Source organism: Motacilla alba, chromosome 4 (assembly GCF_015832195.1).
Source record: "Motacilla alba alba isolate MOTALB_02 chromosome 4, Motacilla_alba_V1.0_pri, whole genome shotgun sequence".
Taxonomy (NCBI): domain Eukaryota; kingdom Metazoa; phylum Chordata; class Aves; order Passeriformes; family Motacillidae; genus Motacilla; species Motacilla alba.
The window spans coordinates 41020071-41040088 of NC_052019.1; the positions used below are offsets into that span (position 1 = coordinate 41020071).

Here is a 20018-nt window from a genome sequence, read left to right on the forward strand (position 1 = left end):
TGCAAGGGGGTGCTGCAAGCAGCTCAGATTGCCTGTGGCTGATTTGATACAATGGCACAGACAAAACCACAATGATGAGGAATTTATGCCCTCAAATTTTTCTTTTCTTTCTTTTTTTGTACACTTAGGTGTACAGCTTCATAGGAAAAGAATTTATTTCCTTATCTTTTGGGCACCACAGATGAGCTTAATTTTCCTAGTTTTTTATTAATTCCTTATAGTAATATAAAAAGATGGCAACTTATTTATATACAAAGCAAATTTATAGCCACAAATTAAATAGTTGACATTAACAAAACCATTATTCAATTTATCTGTATCTGAATTTCTTTCCTCATTACCTCCTCTAATCCTGGAATTAGTACACGAAAGCATCAAGTAACAGTGTCCTCTCATTCCTTTATCTGCTACACACCTCATTTGTACTCACTGCAGCACTACAGTATCTCAACAGCCTGAAAAATCACTTGACACTGCATATATTGAGGTTGCACTCCCTTGGAAATAAATAATTCAATGCTACCCATTCTACAAACACCCCCATCCCAATCCCCCATTAACCATACGGATAAACTGCTTTAATTGAAGCAGAGACCATGGTCTATATTATAACTGTACTATAAGGTGTGTTAAGAGATTCCCTTAACAGCTATAACAGATTGCTTAAGTCAGGTATTGTCTCTCTTCAGAGTGAAATATTTTTAAATAAAGATTACTTGTAAGTTCATTTCCTTCAAAAGATTATACAGTCAGATCAATCACTGTGGTCATGCCCATTGACACTAACCCAGAAGGCAGTGCTGCTGCTTTCTGTTTAATGGGTAATAGGGCAGCAATGATGTCTTCCTTTACCCTGTGAACAAGTCCAAATAATTCTGAAGACTTTTAAGAATGAAAGCTGCCTGGCAGAGTTTCCAAATGGTCAATCTTCTCTACACTGCACTTACAAAAATAAACTCCTTTACTCAAAAGACCAACTGCTCACATGCACCATCTCAGCTAGAATTTAAGGGAAGAAAAGAGGAGGTGCCATTATACAGTGAAGAGCTGCTTCTAAAACCGAGTGTCAAAAATGAGCTGTGTGCTACAGGGAACTAAGACGTAGCAGCTGACACACTTCTCAAATTGCATCCTTACTTATTGCCTACCTTAAATTTGTAGATGCAGTTGAGAAATGAATTAAATAATCTCCATGGAAATTCCTGATGCAGTGTTTGAAAGTTTTCTAAAATCCTGAAAAATGTAGAAGGATATCTAAAGGGTGATGATAGTACAAAAGGACAGAATTAGCTACTTGAATATTACCCCTCGATGCTTAAGAACCAAGAAAATACCAAGGTTTATCTTAAGGGTAGAACAAAAATTTGTAACTCTCCTACCAGTTAACTGCAGAACTTGAAGTAAATGTCAGCTGATACACATAAGGGCTCTCCCACAAAACCAGATTTTGCTGTCATGTGGTTTGTTTAGACATCAGGACTAGTAATCAAGTTACTAAGCTGCAGTTCATGAACCTCACCTTTGCTTCTACTTGAATGTCTTCATTTCTATACTTTAAAATTTTAACTGCATGAAAAACTCTACAGCTGCACATTGATTTTGTGCCCATTTATTTTTAATTTAATAATTCTTTTTTCTTTCTAATTAGCAATTAGGATTCTATTTTGCCTATACAGTTTTGTATTTGCACCTTATTCTGGAAATCAGTCAACAGGCTTAATTTTACAACTAGAGGGTGCTGGTGGACCATAATGTGAGATGGTGTGCAAAACTCTTGATGACCTTTAGTAGAAAGAAAACTAAAAGAAATCAATTAGTACTGCTCAATAGGACAAGTTAATATACTCCAAGGTAATACAAATACTGCAATATTATCTAGTGTAAGTAAAAAGAAAATTAATAACTTTATTGCTGATGCTTGGTTTAATTTTAAATTTCGTTTCAAATTTGCTGTTAAACTTCGCTTCTGGCCTTAGTTTTTGTGCTGTAATGAATAAAAACCTTTTATCTGAACAATATGCATTCCTTTTGCTTCCCTTTGTGAGTTGGAAAGCAATTACAGTGTATTATTGATTAAGTGTTTTATGATAAAACACAAAAGCCATCAAATAAGCAGGAAAGCAAGAAGGAACAAAGATTCATTTAACAATAAAATCTATAATTGAGATTTTACAGATAGAATGTGGACATTAATTACAGATAAATCATTTAATAAGAGTTCTAACAAGAAAGTTATCTTCCAAAATTCATATAATTTCCAACACAAGGTAATTATTTTTTTGCCTTCCAGTACTGTAAGAAAAAATACAAGTATGAGAATAAATAATGTCTATAAATATACCATTCTGTATGTATAAAAGTTCCCCCTCCCATCCTTCCTCTCTTTCATTTATCCTTATTGCTTCTTAGAGTCTCTGAAAATTCTGCAATTACCTTCAACTAACAGAAATACTAAAACTTTGAACTAGACCTTAAAGATATCATTTCCCTCAGCCCCCATTCCACACAGCTCAATAACATCTGGGATTTGCCTTCCATTTCTTTGGATCAGAAAGAAACCCAAAAGACAAACTGTGGCCACTTGGTAGAGTGGCTGCCTGAAACCCCCATGAGACAGTGGCCAAGAAGCTGGTGGAGCATGTGTGACCATACTGTGAAAAGCAGATCTCCAACCCAAATACAAGTCACTGCAGCCAGCCCGCTGATCACAAAGTGGCAGTGGCTTGAAAAAGCTCTGGGTGTGCAGGTTCACTAGATATCCAGTGAAGCCAGTGTGGCATGCCATTCCTCTTCTCACATTCCCACTTTTGACCTTTTGGTTGCACAGGATCACTGTATGTGAGCAACATTCACCTTGTGGGCAACACCCAAGTGATCCAACAGTCCCCTTGTGGCCTGCATTAGCTCAGCACATCCTGGACATGCCAGAAATGTAGCACAATAAGTGGGATTGTTTGTTTCCACACTATGGAAGGTTTCATGTACTTAAAGCAGTCCCCTCCTAGCCTATGAGGGGCCAACAGTCCATTTCCTTTTATGAATTGTCTTATTTTCATATTGTAACTGTGGTGCTCCATCTCCCCAGCAGAGACGTGTATGGCACGCTCTCATGGGCTGAGGCCAAGTCCCTGTTCTCAGGAAACATGCTGTACTCACATGCCTACCTAAATGCAGGTTTCTTTTGGCCACATTTCTTCTCATGACTCGCCCTCATGAAGGGATGTACCCTGGCATCCACAGGAGACCCAAGCCCCTGCCCTATGCGCACCAAGGAGCTCACTTTAAGGTAGTCTCCATGCCATAGAATTACTTCTGGAAAATGGAAAGCCGTCTCCTATCAGAACTATTTCATGCATAGAACCTTATTCTCCAAAACACAGCAGCCAGATCAATGAGTTGGTGAGGACAGCCATTAATTAACACACCAGGGCTCATGAGAGTCTCAGCCCCTTAGACCTTAGGACACGTTTTCACTCCTACTGGTGGCTACGTGCTAGCTAGCACGCAAACAAGAAAAGGTATCATCATTGGTGAAAATGGGATTTTGTCTTGACAACTGGTTTGTTTAAAATGAAAGCTTTCAAAGGGATAAACCAAACAAACCAAGTAAGATGTGTCCAATGCAACAACAAAAAAAATTGTGACTTACATACTGTAGGCTTGCCAGATGCTACAGAAGCTGAGCCAGAGGACAAACTAATGTAAAAATATATAAAAAACCTGATACTGAACTGCATCTTGTGATGCCTCTCCAAAACTCCTGATACCTTTAGTCTAGAAAGTGGCCCATTTTTTTATATAGTGCATCTAGTTTGTGCCTAAAGAAATAGCAGTTAAAATTTGCCCCAATATTTTATTGCCAGCATATTCTAACACACTTAACTGTGCCTGCTTCATGGACACAGTTGTTGGGGTTTTTTCCTAAATGAGCTGATTTTACAAAATTAGTAGTTCTCTGATATTTATTTCTCCACATAGACAAAATCTGCTTACTTGATGCTGCCTTGACTTACAAAGCCTAAATAATAATAATAATTACACCTTAGCTTTTTCTTCAACAGTGCCAGCTGAAATTATATATAAACGAGATGTTTGGTGAGTGTTTCTTTTTCCTCTGGAAATCAGCAGAAAAGCTGTTAAATACTACATATACTAGAATACTGATTTTAATAATACTCAACGTGCACATCAGTTTCATTGTCAGAAACACTTTAAATTTCTGTATGTTACTAATAACTGAAGAGCGTTATTCAGCTTTATAATGTAGTAGGCATCGTCCTTCATATATATTCCTAAAGCAGGATGTATGCTGTACATTTATATACAAAGTTGGTCAGAGCACAGACATTGCAGTGTCATGCTTTCATTCACATTTCAGATGCCATATGTTCAGTACAATCGCACGGCATCAAGATGCAACATATTGCTTTGCAAACGCAAATAATTTCACACAGTGGCCTTCATGACTGGGAAGGGATAATGAAATGGGCTATATTTTACACATATGAAAAAATAAATAAAAGATTTATCATAAATATATGGACCAGTATATGACGTTGAAGAACAAGAAGCAAAAAGGAAACAGTGCTCTCGCATAAAGATCGATTCTCTTTGCTGCTGATGGAATGACAGGCTTGGGAGGAGGAGGCTTCTTGTTGTTCTTGGCTTGAGATTTCCCGAGCCCATTGTTGACTTCAATGGGCTTCCCATAACAGTCATAATTTGATAATTCAAAATCCCTTGGCAAGCTTCCAACGATGCTGAAATCATTGGATCTCAGATCAGATTTCGAAGTGCAAACTTTTTTGCATCTGGTCTCACCAACCTATGAAATAAAGAGTGAGGGGAATCATGATCGACTCACCACAACTCATTAGCAAACTTCATGCAGCTGCTAAAAACACTGCAAACAAACATACAGAAAATTACTTGTTGATAGGGATACATTACATCAGACTAATTTGTGGAATGGTTATGTTATAAAGTACTTAAGGATGATCAGTCAATCATAACAACTAATCCAAACATTCATAATTGTGTAATTTTTCATGCACAAGGTGCCTCATGCTCTGCAATCTGATATAGTTAGACTCCTTCATTTAAAGATGATAGAAGGTGAGAGAACATTTTTGTGGGGAGTATTTTTGGATATTGATTCTGTGCTGACAAGCCTGCAGACCTGATACTATTCAATACTTGCATTTTTCTAAGCTCTGAAACCCATAATCAGAATTAGCCCTAAATCTCAATGTTTGGTGCAATTAATTTCAGTTTGTTCTGGTTCTAAAGAGTTATCAGGTCAGGATCCTATACCTCATCCTAGGGCAACCATCTTGCATTGTGCCTATGGAGTTTAATGCCTCTCTAAAAACAGGGAACCCAGATGTAACACTATTCTCATCACTGCAGAAGTGTTTAACTGGGAAATCTAAATCCAACAACAGAATTCCTGTGTTTCCTATAGCTCCTTTAGGAGCTTTTGGGGATCAAGCAATTATTTTTTTTCTGTGGGGAAAAAAACCAGTTCCTATATTCCCTTCCTTGGAGATGATAAAGTTTTTATTTCAGATTCGACACACCTCTAGGAGAACCAACCCCACTGTTCAGGGAGCTTGAAGTGATTTAGAGACTACTTGCAAGGCACCATGTTTTGTGACTTGGATAAATCTCTCCCAAACTTTCACTTCAGTTGGACTACTCAAGAAAGCAGAGAGAAAAAAAAGAAGAAAGAAGAACACAGGTAATAAATTTATTCACATATAACCTCAGTGTTAGTAGAAAAACTGCTAGTTTTCAGGCTATACCCATGGGGAACTGACATAAATGTAAGTTTCAATAAGGCTTCCTGGAGCCACTGGTCCACTAAAACTCAGCTATTCCAAAAGCTGCCTGTCCCTTTTACCCATTAGCCTGTCTCTCCTCCACAATGCCCTCAGGTATTTTACCCTCAGCTCTCTCCACCTCTGGTTTTCTGCAGTTTTTGGCTGATAGTTTGGGATATTTGCATAGTCATATTTTGTAACTACTAAAACAACAACAATAATAATAATAGTGTAATAAAATACAGTACCAGGATAATGGATGAATGAAAAATATTCTGAAGAATATTATTAGCTCCTCTATGACAGTGACAACTTATCCTGCATGGAAAGAACTGAGGCAGTCAGGAAAAGACTTAAACTTTGATTGGGGCTTTTACCCCCATTATTGACAAAACTGATTCTAGTGCAAGGTGGAAAAGAAGCATTTTCATTCCTTCTGAAAAAAGTGGATACATCTTCCCAAACTTTCCAGAGTTCTATTTCTCATGAAAGCAGTACATATTGAAACCAATGCATTAAACTGAGGTGCAGGTTTGTCCTGGTTCCAGCCAGGAGAGGGTTAATTTCTGCAGTAGCTAGGAGGAGGCACGGCCAGGGCACAGAGGTTATTCTATACCACCTCATGTCATTGCCAGGGCTGGGGAAAGGGATTCCCTTCTGACATAAAGTCTTTTCTTCTGGTTGGCAAAACGTGCAGAGGGAGCCATCCGGCATTGCCTATTGCCAGGGAATTTTTCTGTGCGAATCATTTATTTTCCTATACCTTTTGCTGTTAATATTATTTCTGTTAACTGCTAGTTTTCTTATCTCATTGCCATTTTCAGTAATTTTTTCTTATCTCAAACCATGAGCTTTACCTTTTGTGCCTCCACTTGGAGCAAGGAGGTGGAGCAGTGCGTGATTTTAGTGGGAGTACTAAACTGGAGAATACCATTCCTAAACCACCACAAAGTCAAGATTCCAGGTTATAAAAAAAGAAAAACAAGACAGGTGTTCCCTGATGGCAGGAAAAAACTATACATACAAATCTCTTGCAACTGTCTCCCAGTCCTCAAACACCTGACAGCCTAAGACAGTGTTTATTACTGGAGTAGCAGGGGAAAACTGTCTAGTAAGGTGGTGACTAAGACACAGATAAGCATGATTATATGACCCTGGGTGACAGGATGCTATTATTCACCAATCTGAGACATTCCTACCAATCAGATCATATCCAATGACATAGGTAATAAAGATATAAAGCAGACCCTTGTGCAATGAAAAATGAGCTTGCAGGACTGAGGTGCATGTTAACTGAAGAGTCACAGGAATATTAGATTTTTTTCCATGGTCAAACCTAGCAAGATTTAGTAAGGCCACTATGAGAAATCATGTATGAAATTATAGGCCTCCTTTTGGATTTGAAAACTTGTAGTCCATTCCTCATACTACCAGTAATACACTGTAAAAATTCAATGACACTAATTGTAGCCTAAATTATCTCATTTATAGCACAGAATATTCCTGTTCCAACTGCAGTATCTAGAGTGCTCCCCTAAAGGCTGTTACAAGTCGGTTCTCATTCCCATTCAGGACTGAGAGTGGATTCTAGGTCACCTCTGCCTTATAAGCAGAGAACTGTTCACATCATGTTCACACAGAGCTCTGCTCAGTTCAGTGTCAGCTGGAGTACTGATTTATCAGGGTGACACAATTTTCCTTGTATGAGCAACCTGGCCCAAATTTTTATTCAATAAGTATATGTTACTTTTGAAAATAATTTCATCTCTTTCCTTGGATTTACAAATCCGACATTCTTCTACTTATTGCACTCAGGTGCTGCACAAACATATTTTTATTTTTTTTCTCATATATCTCTTCAACTCTCCAATGTTTCTGTTGTTTTAATCTAAATTCACTCCAGTTGACATACAGCTTTCCCTAAACAATGTTAGATAATATAAAGTATATATGATTATCTGCTTTTTATTAATTTTGCCTTGGTTTGTGCTAGAAGTGTAACAATAATCCTAACAATGCCTCTGCTCCTCCTCACTTTCCACACTTACTGCACAAAAAGCTTACCAAAGGCTACAGGAACCTTTCCTGTACAAAAGATATTGTAGGGCTTGATTTTAGAGTACTACACTGAAGATGTGTAAAGAAAAGTAAAATGTTAAATGTTATATCCTTTTGACTTCATCCTGACATAGAGAATATTTGATGTCACTGGCCTTATCCTGCCCCAGCACCATGACCTGTGGGCCAGACCCAACCCACAGGATGCTTCCCCAGCAGGGGATAGGGAGCAGCTGTTTGGGAAGGGAAGGCTTCTGGGATAGTGTAGGAACATTCCCAGGGTGCTGGGCAGTGACTCCTTGTCTCCCTGGCATGCACTTTGGTGGGGGGGGGGGGGGGACGCGGGGGAGCAAGGAGACCACAGGAAGGTGACAGCTCTTGAGGCTTAGCCCAAAACACAGACCTAGTTCCCTGTTTTTTCCAGGACTGGACCACCTTGTCTAGATTTGGTAGGATGGACAGAACACCTGTCTTTTGATGAACAGCTCAGAAGAACCTAAAAATACCCCCTAGAATCCATAAGGCCCCTTGTGATGATCCTTTCTCACCTTTTAAATAATTCAGGCTGACGGGTGCTCGCTGCCAAGCTCAGTACCTGCTGCTGCTCCAGAGCTGCAGCACATGTGCCTCTGCAGAATGCCTTTGGTTGCAGAATTAGGGGAATAATGTGAGAAGAAAATGGGGAAAGAGATGAAAGAATAAGTGCTGCCTATGCATGCAGACTGGCAGGGAGGAGCAACTAACTCCCCAACTCTGCCTCTGCTGCTTCTGGTGCTCCTCCTCACTTTCCACATTTACTGCCCAAACTAGTTACACTAGATTTTCCTTTAAAAACATCCAGGATGGAGAATTTTTTCCATGACCTTGTTCCTCAGAAACATATGTACCTTATTTCTAATCTGAATTTATTTGGCTTCAGTGTTCAGACACGAGGCATGACTATAGTTAGTCTGATTAACTGCTGGTACACAGAGATGGTAACAAATCTAACCTTGATTTTGCATAATTCGGATGATGTAACCAGGCTGACATATGAAGCCAAGAAAAATGTTCTTAAAGAGTATCTTACCTTTGCATCACTACCTCTGTCAACCTAATTGATAATACTTCTAAAAGTTATATTCAGTTTGATTAAATCAATAAACAGACAGATCGACTTTAATTTCTCTGACCCATTTATTAGCTAACATGGGACTGAATTATGAGTAATATTAAAAATAATTAATACTTACAAACAATAATTATGAGTCAGAGCCCTGTAAGCTATGAAATATTCTCCACTGATTGATGTCAGGCTTATAATTATTCATGTTATGCCACTTAGCTTTTAAAAGTACTGGCACAAAGTTAGCTTCTTGCTGTATTTTGAAACCTTCCCAGATTTAAAGGATTTATTAAAAAATCAACATTAATGTTCCACAGCACTCACAGACCAGCTCTGTAAAAAAATTCTAGATGCAACTTAAGCTGAAATCTTGATTGTAAAATGTCTAACTTTAATAGTTACTGTTACAGCTATGTGAATGAGAGCTACTTCATCCACACATGGAATATATTTGGCTTTTCCCCAGACACAGAGCAGAGTATTTGCTCAATGCTTTTCTCTTTTCAGTTAATTCTTGATACTTACAGCACCTCTACCTCTACCTAGTATAGTACCATTACTCGTCTTACAAGGTATTGTATTCTTGCTGTATATACAAAGTACCTTCCTACTTCCTTTAGTTATGCTAAGCATATATCTCTTTTCTTATTTATACAATTATTTTATTGAGTTCAGCTTGTATTAATTGCTATCACCTCCCATTTGCCAGTGAGGAGAAAAGAGAAATGCTTGAAGCTGAATTAGTTTTAAATCTTTGGGGAATTTGTTTTCAATTGTGCTGTTTGTTAGGTTTTGGGATTTTTCTTAAATTAGTGTAGCTTTACTTCTGGTTTGAACATTATTAGCTCACCAGCCCCATTTACACTTTTTGTTTAAATTCTTCCATCCAGATTAGACAGTTGTCAAATTTGTGAAATCTGACCTTTCACAGCACCAAAAATACCAGGGACTTGATTCCATTTGTTTTGTGCAAATAGAATAAATATCTTTCTCAATTGACTGTTCATCCTGTGATCAAGTCCTCTTTATCCATGAGGATGAAGTGTAATTTAAAAGCCATCATATTGGACAGAAGAAATGTATTGTCCATAACTCCTAGCAAGGCTTCCAACATGCTACAGCACTAGCAGCTTCTCAAGCCCAGCACATGTCCCTCAGGCTGAAGAGCTTCCCCACTGGAATGCTGTGTTCCCTGTCCAACACAGCACATCCTCCTTGCCACAAAACCACCTCTGCTGCTGCGCTCCCAGCCTCCTGTTGGCAGATCTGTCCCCAGTGCTGCCAGCTCTGGAAGGAGCTTCCATACAAGATGGAGTTTCTTAACAAGCTCTGTTATTCATCTCTCTTGCACTTGTTTTGTGCTCTTCTCTCGTTCTTGCCATAATGATAGATGTAGATCATCAATAAAGTAGTGATTGTTTAGCACTAGTCTGTATTCACACTGGGTATATTTTCTGGTGCAGCTCAGCAGGAATATGCTACCACATTCCAAATATTCCTTGCAAAGATCGAACAAAAATATTAATGCATAAAATATTGCAGTATTACGGCAAAGCTGAGGTTGGCAGGGACCTCTGGAGATCATCTAGTCCAACCCCCTGCTCAAAGCAGACTGCTTGGGGCCTTTTTACAGTCATGTTTGAATTATCTCTAAGGATGAATACAGGAGTCACTGGAGCAGAAAGTACCTACTCTGTACCTGAAATGCTGTCAGGAACTATTAAAATAGGCTGCAGCCTGTGGTTTTGTGTACAAGGTAAAATGTAAGCTGGGTATTTGGTGGTTCTACAATAAAAAATTGAGTCTTGAGTTCCATGTGAGGGGGAAAAACCTGGGAAGACTAGGTCACCACCAGTGGTCAAGTACATTATAACTCAGTAGAGATGAACATAACCCATCTCTGGCTTCAGAGCCTAGATGTGGCTCTGACAAGATAAAGCAAGCAATAGCACCACTTTTTAAAAATAACTGGCATTAGAGCTATTACCATCACTTGCATAGTGCTATTCATCATCTGCCAGAACCATTCTTTTAGCAAATGTTCTCTCCAGTCATTAGCACATTATCTGTGGGGGACAGCTTCTAAAAACGGGCTTGATGAAAATGTGACTTTTCAAATTGAGGGGTGCTGTTATAGTTAACAGTGCAATCTCTCACTGTAATCACGTCAGCAATGAAAGCAAAAAAAAATGATTCATCTTCAAAACATTTCCCTTTTTGCTTGTTTTTCTCACTGTATGATGTTTCATTGCTAGGAAACACATGCAAACTCCTGCTGAGGATTCCCAATAAAAAGCCAGTGCAAGCAGTTATCACCAGATTGCATAATTTTCTCCTCTGCTTAGAACAGCATCTACTTGCAGCCTCTATGAGCTGAGGGAGCCAAGCAGTATTTTCTCATGGCTTTTTGCCTCTAAGTGCATAGCCACTGCTTCTCCTAGAAAAACACATCAGAAGTGCTTATTTTCCCTTCCCTACAGATTCAGGGTGATCTTGACAGACAGACCACTTGACTTTAATCAGACAGTCATATTGATAAACCTCTGGGTTTAAAATGGCACTGACATTTCAAGGGTTTTTGTTGGAGGGAGCATGACTCATAAAGCTTGGACTTGAGGGGCTGGCGTATACTAGCAGCATGCAGCTTTTATATCAGCCATTTCCCAGGATCTGGTGAAGTAGCTATACATCCATGGAAGCCTTTCTCCATCTTTGGGTGCTTGGCAAATTGTGAGCACTCTTTTCACTCTGCCATCTTCACTGTCACTGCTGGATATTATTGATCATGACCACTGGCTATTGATACAGTGACGAAAGTGCTTTCTGCTGAAAACTTTAAATGGACCCTTTCAGGTTCTGTTATAGGGGATCTCATCTCCTGCAATTAAGAATTATATTAAGCTTTTAATATTTATGATACACTGAAAAGCTTATCCCTTTATTCCATAAAAATGGAATAATAGCTGCTTGTATTTTTAGGGATTATCATGAGGTTTTGTTATGGTTGTTTTTTACTAAAATAAAATATGCCAAGTCTCCAAACCAGATGCCATTTTAACTTTCACAAATGGAGCAAGCACATGAAAACATGTTGTTCCACAAAGACTGGAAGCAGGGATGCCTGATCACCCCATTTGCTTCCCTCTGATCCTCCTTATAACCAAGAATCTTAGCCCAGCAACTCCCCTGTACCTTACATGCAGGCCCTTTCCCCAAATCTCCTGCAGAGACATCACTGCTGCAACACTGCAGAAGCAGGAAGTGCACAACTTGCTCCTCAGGGAACACAAACTGCCTTGGCATCAGGATCAGGGCCATTTTAAAGTGAAATAAAGTAACTTCTCTTTTTAAATTCGATTCCCCTCTAAACGACTTACAGTTATGTATCAGCACTATTCAGTTAATGTTTCATAATATGTAAGACCTTAATTTAAACAGGAGAAAATTTATAAATGGAATTATTCATACTCTCTGTTCTTCCCCACTTGGAGTTTTCTGCATCCATTTCTTTTCTGTTGGTTTTGCCTTCAAGTCCCAATTGGTCTATCCACTGTTTCAAGCCTAGCTATGCTGACATTTACAGCTACACCCTCAGTCCCCTTTGCCTGAATATCACCTCCTATATGGAAAAAGAACATCCTTAAACATTTCTATAGGACATATACTTATTACATGGGTGCAGTTATAAGTCATCCTTTTCTCCTAAAGTCACCTAAGTCTTTCCAGACATTTAGCAAAGTATTTGCTCTTACCTCCCACACAATCCTACATGACCCTGATGAGAAACAGCTCCTGAAGTTCTGGGACAGCACTCTGGCCTCTTTTTGTTTTGTATTCTTTATGCCTTTCGACATACAGTTTTTTTCCATTACCTGCTTCTTTAATGTTCCTCTCCCTTGCATATTTTCCATATGACAAATGCATTCTCTACTTGATCATTACTAGGTCTCTATGGGAGCAATCCAAATTTTGTGAGGCAGGCCTACTTTTGGATTAGAAGTCAGAGCTACCAAAAGATTTACACCTGTTCTGATTTAGGACTTTAGTACACACTTTTCCAGGGCCAAGAACTTTCAAAGTACTCCTACGCAGTAGCAGGTTCAGAGAGGGAGTTTTCAGCTAGGTAGATTTATAGCTTTCAAATATATAAAATCTAGCATCACTGTCCTACCACATCCTGATGTGAAATGATTCATTGGTCTGGGACCTTTTTCTATCTCAGCCTGGTCATCTTCCCAGAAATTACCATCCCAGGATACACTTCCTCTGGTAGATTGTGTTTCAAAGCAGGTGGATTAATTCAAGTTGGATCATTAGCTGTGAGCTACTTAGCCACATGACCAACTTTTACAGCAAAGAATACCTTTTTCCACTATGGCTTGTAAATTTTTTTTTTTTTTTTTTGTAAATCTCTGTATAAAGATCATTAGAAGCTACTGGAATGTTAAAGGTCTCTCATAACAAATTGGGAAGACTGGAAAGACTCTGAAAAGTGCAGGTCAAACTTGAGAACTGAGTCTGGCATCTCAAGATCGTGGAGGGGAGATGCTACGAGAGGAGGGCAGACTGAATTCTGAATTCTAAAAACCTTCAGCTTACTGCTAGACACCACTCACGAGGAACACTGCTGAACTTCTGTGGATAATGATTCCCCTTCTAAGTCTTAAAACACACTGTATACCAGTGCCTTCTTGAAAAAAAATTAAAATATGAAAGCACAACATAGGTGATAATAGATAATTTTGTTTTCCACTTGGATATGACAATGGCATGTACCTTAGAGGATATGCATACCAAGGACAATCAGTAATTTAGCAATTGGTTTTGTTCACACTACTGAAAAACTGTAAATTTTTGTTAAACTTGTAATTGAACAAGCTGAACACTTAAGACTTTTTAAGTACTGGAAATAGGAAAAATATATGCTGTGCTGCTGGATTTTTGCAACTATTCTGTCAGAAGAAGCAGCTGAGTTTGGGACCTGCAGATTGCTGAACACAAAATTATCCCATTCAGTTCAGGGAAAGCAAAACCACAGCAGAGCCATTTTCTTTCTCATGTTGCCTAGGCTTGGGGACTTACTCATGACACAAGTCAAAGCATTCATGGGTTTACTCTAAGCTGAGACTAGTTGCCTACCAGAACATTTCCCAAAGACTCTTCTACCAGATGAGAATTATGGTTGTTAAGTGCACTGAGCTGCAGGTATTGCAGAACAGTGCAGCTACCTGAAGCTTTTCTGGACTGGGGGCAGTTAGTTAGGGGACAATCCCACCTTGATACTAAGACAGGATTTCAGCCATTTTTGCATAAACTATTCCTTCCTTAAAGAAACATTGAAGTCATTGTGTACCAATATTACCACTTCGATCTAGCCTAGTAGCTTTATTTTATACAGCAGAATTGCTGAGTCATTGAAAAGGACAAGCCAAATTCATATTACACATGTTGTAGAATAACATATTTCCTTCTGCAGAATAAATGTCAAGTAAATATCACTTAGGACTGAAGGCAGTTGGACTGGGATGTCTGAAAACTCTTGGAGCACAAACAGGGACTTCTAAAATACCAGGAATTTAGCAGCATGATGGAAAATTTCGGCCTGAGTGAAGATGTACATGTCATCTTTAACCATATCGTGAAATCTGACTGATTTACACATAAACTCCATCTGGCAACGAAAGAAATGCAGGAACTGTTTGACACAGACAGGTCTTCTGTCTACAAATGCCTCGACTTCTGGATTCCTGGCTTCATAGGCATGCAATGCAGTGCAGCTGTGGCCATCCCAAGGAAAGCAATGAGCTGGGTGTTATTTGAGTATGCTCTCAGCAAATACTGTCTGAGAGTTCTGTCCTCTGAATAGTTACAGTTTGACAGCTGCTATTTATTATGAGAAAAACAGCAACTGTAAAACTGCTTGCTACTTTATTTACCTGAAGCTAAGCAGCAACCATGCCGCACTGATATTAAAAGACAAATTTTTCACATAGAACTTCTGACCCCAAATCACTGGGGACCAATTGGTCAGATTGCTGGCCATTAGTTACCAGCATGTTTTTAATGTCTTGACCCCTTCCAAGATTAAGTACTACTCAAAATTATTACAAACACTATATTCCTGGAATTGGGTGAATAGAGAAGAATGCTGATTTTGCATACAAAACTTTGCAGGTCCTACCTGTAAAGTGCTGATGTGAACAGGAGTCCCTGTGCCATTCACAGTGTTCTTCTTGGCAGCATTTCCACCCTTCCCTTCTGCTTGCTCTGCCTTGGCAATCTTTGCTTTTTCAGCTTCAATTCTCTTTGGATTGTTTAGCATTACCTGAACCACAGCATATTCCACCAGGGATGCAAACCCAAAGAGAAGGCAAACAATCAGCCAGACATCTAAGGCCTTCACATAAGACACTTTGGGAAGTTCAGCAGCAAGAGTGGTACATTCAGATGCCAAGCTGAGCACTGAGAAAATACCTACAAAAAGAGAAAACAATATATTGAATAAGAAAACTTCCCTTTAATGACACTGGCTATGTTCTTCCTCTGAAACAGACAATAGTGAATGATGTTTTGCAGCAGTGAATGGGACTTCACAATGTGGTCGGTGCAGCAGGTGTACAAAGTGCACATGTCTTCAGCTAATGAACAAATAAAACACTTAGGTAGGATAGTGCAGTTAATGATGAATTACTAATAATGATTACCTTCATTTTATAAACAGAGAAACAAATAAGTGAGGCTAAACTGGTTGTTATGGTTTCTTGTCCCATCACACATCACACAGTTGGGAAATGGGCTTCCAAATACTTATCTTACAGAGAAGGTTGAAGAGAAATATTTGATACTTAAACCAAAAAACTGACTCCTTTAAGTTAGAATAGCATTGTCCCAGAAATCTAAAGTGTGCTATAGCAGGAGCAAGTCTCTGAATGAGCTGTTCACAAGTGTGATATTCAGACCTTAGGTAAAAGGGAAGTTTTTGCTGACAAGCAAATCTGTATGAGCAAATCAAAAAGCCTTTGTTCCTAATTCACTGAGAAGATGAAAATGTGGAGGTGACTGAGTGTCACAGTCATCCCCTATTTGAGCTTCCAGGATCAAGAAGAACCTTTCTAGATAAAGGGCATTTCATGAAGCCCTTATAGTGAAAAAAGCTCACATGTGCAAAGGCTGTTAGAAGGTCACACTCATCATGGATTTCACCAAGCATTTCCCCTAAGAAGGCTTCCAAATGTCACCATCAACACAGGATTCATATCACAAGAGACAAATACAAGCTTGACACCAAAGAAAGATTTCTCACAGGCTCCTGTGAAAATAGTAGCATGAAGAGCTACATTTGGGAAAAGCTAACTTTAGAAATGGCTGTCATGTAGGGAAAACTTAGTTCAATCTCCAAGTTCAGAATGCCTCATTTTGGTTTTGTGAATGCTAATGATAAAAATCTTTACTTATAAGTGGGAGGCTTAATGAAATAGAATTTGTCTATAAAAAATGTTGGCCAAAAGGAGTCTGAGCTATGTTTCTTATAGTGCATGATTTTTCTTTTCATTCACAGAGAGATTATTTCCTTCAGATCCACTTCAAGTAACTGAGGATGTGAAAATGTAAATTAAAATGAAACTATCTGTATTGGCCTATGAAAATATTAATTTCTACTTGATCACAAACAACACATTCTTTAGCTACTGCTCTCATTTGGATTTCAATAAGATTGATATGGTATTTTATTTAGCATTAATCTCAAATGGACAATTCACTACCTCTTAGAACACTGAAGCATAAAGAAATGTTTATGGTCATGCAATTTTAAACCACAAAATTTTATGATGTTTTATTTAGAAATGTGTAGTAACAATATACCACTGCAAAGCTGGAACTTTTTTGCTCATGGGGATAATAAAGAATGGCCAGATATGTTATCTCAGAACAGAATGATACAGCAAATACTGAACTGAATCCTCAGTGCACACTCTGGCTTACTTTCCATCTATTTTATCTGAAGCATTCACATACAAACAGTGTATGCACGTCAAACAGGTCTGCACGTCACTGAGCTCTTGGGGTCGGCAGGCCATGCCAGAGCTGTAGTCCTGTGTACAACCCAATTAGTCAAGATAATATTGTTACTATTAAGTCTGTGTCCTGCTATTTCATAATAAATGAAGGGTCTGCCTACCATGTTGGGCTGAGCAGCATGTCTGCGTGAGCTTGAAGTATTCTCATGAAGTGAGTCTCTAATGAAATATAGCCAGTCAGGTAACAGGAATATCATTTCCAAATATCATTCCTATTAATCTTCAGAAAGACTTCCCCAATAGGCAGCTATTAAGAGCCTTATTTATTATCCTGCTTTCTTACTCATTATCCAAATGTTGAAATTCCTGTAAAATGCATATTGCCTGTGTTTGCAGCATCACCCGTGCACAGATGGATCAGATTTGTCCAGGATGAGAGGAGTGGAGACAATGTGCTCGTGTCACCCAAATGCTGGAACTACAATCAAGTGAAGTCTTAATGCCAAGGTGGAGTTTACAGGACTTGGAATGAGCAGACTCCAGTGAAAATGATGAGTGGATAATGGAAGTGAAGTTGCTTTCAGGGTCCAGTGTCATGTAGCCAAAGCAACTGAGAATGGCTCAATGGTGTTACAGTGGATTGTGACAGTACGTGAAAACACAGGTTACCCAGTGGGACTCTTGCAGCACTTGCATCAGGATTGATCCAAAAAGACAGCCAGGATAGAACAACAATTAGCAGTGTAGGAGCATAAACACCCATCATGTAAAATCCAACTTGTCTTCTTAAAGTGAAGATTACTTCTACACAAGTGTAATAACCTTTAAAGAAATAAATGCATTAATGTTTAATGTGCTTTGCAGCTGAACCTTTGATCCATATCTTCTAGGTATTTTTCTGCTTAAAAGCAAAAGTTCAATGCTTTGATTTTCTTTATAAAGATAGAGCTTAATTTGAAAAAAAAAAAACAACCCCAGATTTACTTAAGCACCAAGTGTGGTTAGGGTGTGGTACTCTGTGCTCTGTAAGGAACCCTTCTACTTTTCGAAGCAGCAGGAGGCTGAAGTGACTCCTAGCTTGATGCTGGCTTCAAGATGCAGTTAAGAAAAACCAATGGAATCTAGCAGTCCTACTAGCTTAAGCTCATCTGAAAATCCTACTTAGCATTAATTTGTGCAAAAGATGAATTAAGAAATGTTAGTCCAGCAGGTTTAGAATGGAATAAGGTGAACGAATGTGACTAACCAGAGATTTCCTCAGTACTGAAAGTTGGTACAAATGACTTCTAAAATTGGTAAAGACATTTTTAAAAAGACTCTAGAAAAGCTGCAAATTTTGTAAATAAGGAAAAATTTATCAAATCTTTTAAACTTAACATCTAAAGCATACAAACTTCAGACGATGCTTAAGATGAATACAACACAAAACAAAGTTGCAGTTACTAGATGTTTTGCTGGAGGTAACAAATTTATCAAGAAGTCTCATAATCAGAAAATAATTTCTGTCCATATTTTCACTCAATTAGAAGAACTGGAATTTTTATATTAATAATAACACAACAAGGTTGGAAAAAACCTGAAAACTTCAAAAACTATTTTATCACAAGAAAAAGGCATTCCTATGTTATATTGCAACAACTAAAAAATTCAAATCAGACTGTATTTATTGATCCAGTTGGTGAGATACTTATTTAGAAGATAGAATGTGTCAAAAAGTTCTCCATTTACCTCCCATATTGCATCAATTAAGTGCTGTACAATGATATATCATTGTAAAAGTGCTGTTTGGGCATACAAACACCACAACAATAAAAGTAGAAAACATTGAGGATGAACATCCTTGTGTAGAAGACACTATACTGTATTTTATAGCTCATTCTATCATCCTCAGTGATCAGTTGGCTGAAAAATTTTCCTTGTATAATTTATGAATGGATTCCAGACACTTTTAGGTTTTGTTTTCAAAGGAGAGATGACCTTCAAAATCATTATTTGTTTGTGTTATGTAGGAAATGCATTCTGTATGCCTTCATTTGAATAATATTTCATAAGATAGAGTATGGTATCTATTGCCCTCACCATTCAGCTCAAAAGAACCTATTTGATCTGTCATAAAATTGATGAATAACTGGAAATTTGCAAATATAAATATTCAATGTATTGCTACAAAAGCAGCCCAGATTTGCTGACCCTCTTTCAACTTAAGTAGGTATGATAAAGCATCCCTTGACAGAAATAGGCAGTAAAGATTCAGGGTTTTTGCAACTGTCAGGGAACTCCTACATAAGCCATAATTTTGAAAACCTGCTCCTTGATGCACAACTTCTCTTGATTTTCTGACAAAATTATTTAGCTCTGTGTGTCAAATCTGATGTTAAAAAATACCTTCAGCGTAAGAATTTTCAAGGAGCATTGAAAACAGCCTTTAAAAATATTTCAGCATACTAAATATTCAACTCACATTACTGAAATATTAATTCTGGTTTTGGTTATGAGATTAAATGGAGGTTCTTAACAGGATGGATTTGCAGTAAAAGAACTGTGAAAACTTTCCAAAATCATTCTCTCATGTTCTTTCTTTAATGTTCAATGCACACAAACACAGAATGTGAATATTCTACTGAACATTTTGCACCATGTCATTTGTGGTCACAAGTTGCTGAAACTTGAGAGAACACCATTGATTTCCTTTGTGTATAATTCTTATAAATTTTTGTTTAAGGTTCCTAAAAATATCTGAAATATCTTAAGTTTTTTAAGACATCTAGTTACAGATTTAGGGCACACCTCAATCACAGTAGAAAATAAGTTTTACAATTTTCCCATTTGTATGAATTTCATTTGAGAAATGTGAGATCCATTCCTTTAGTTTTTCACTACTTTATGGACTATTTTTTTTTCAGTAATTTCATTTTTTAATTAGGAACAAAATATTTTACTCACTGCTAAGTAAGGTTTTGCCATATCCTGAATGCTATCACTGCTATCTGCTGGATATGCTTTCAAAAAATCAGA

General features: G+C 38.1%; 1 protein-coding gene across 3 annotated transcripts in view; it reads right to left on the reverse strand.

The window, feature by feature from the left end:
* Window positions 1-2137: 2137 nt before the first annotated feature.
* The window catches only part of GLRB (glycine receptor beta), a 47518-nt gene continuing 29637 nt past the window's right edge, over window positions 2138-20018 (reverse strand). The window contains exons 8-10 of one of the 3 annotated variants that reach the window (XM_038135692.1): window positions 17673-17825; window positions 15167-15459; window positions 2138-4825 (exon numbers count right to left, since the gene is read on the reverse strand). In XM_038135692.1, coding sequence (XP_037991620.1) covers window positions 4529-4825; window positions 15167-15459; window positions 17673-17825 — 743 coding nt within the window. In that variant the 3' untranslated portion in view covers window positions 2138-4528. The remainder of the gene's footprint in view (window positions 4826-15166; window positions 15460-17672; window positions 17826-20018) is intronic. The other 2 variants (XM_038135693.1, XM_038135694.1) reach the window with 2 other exon arrangements.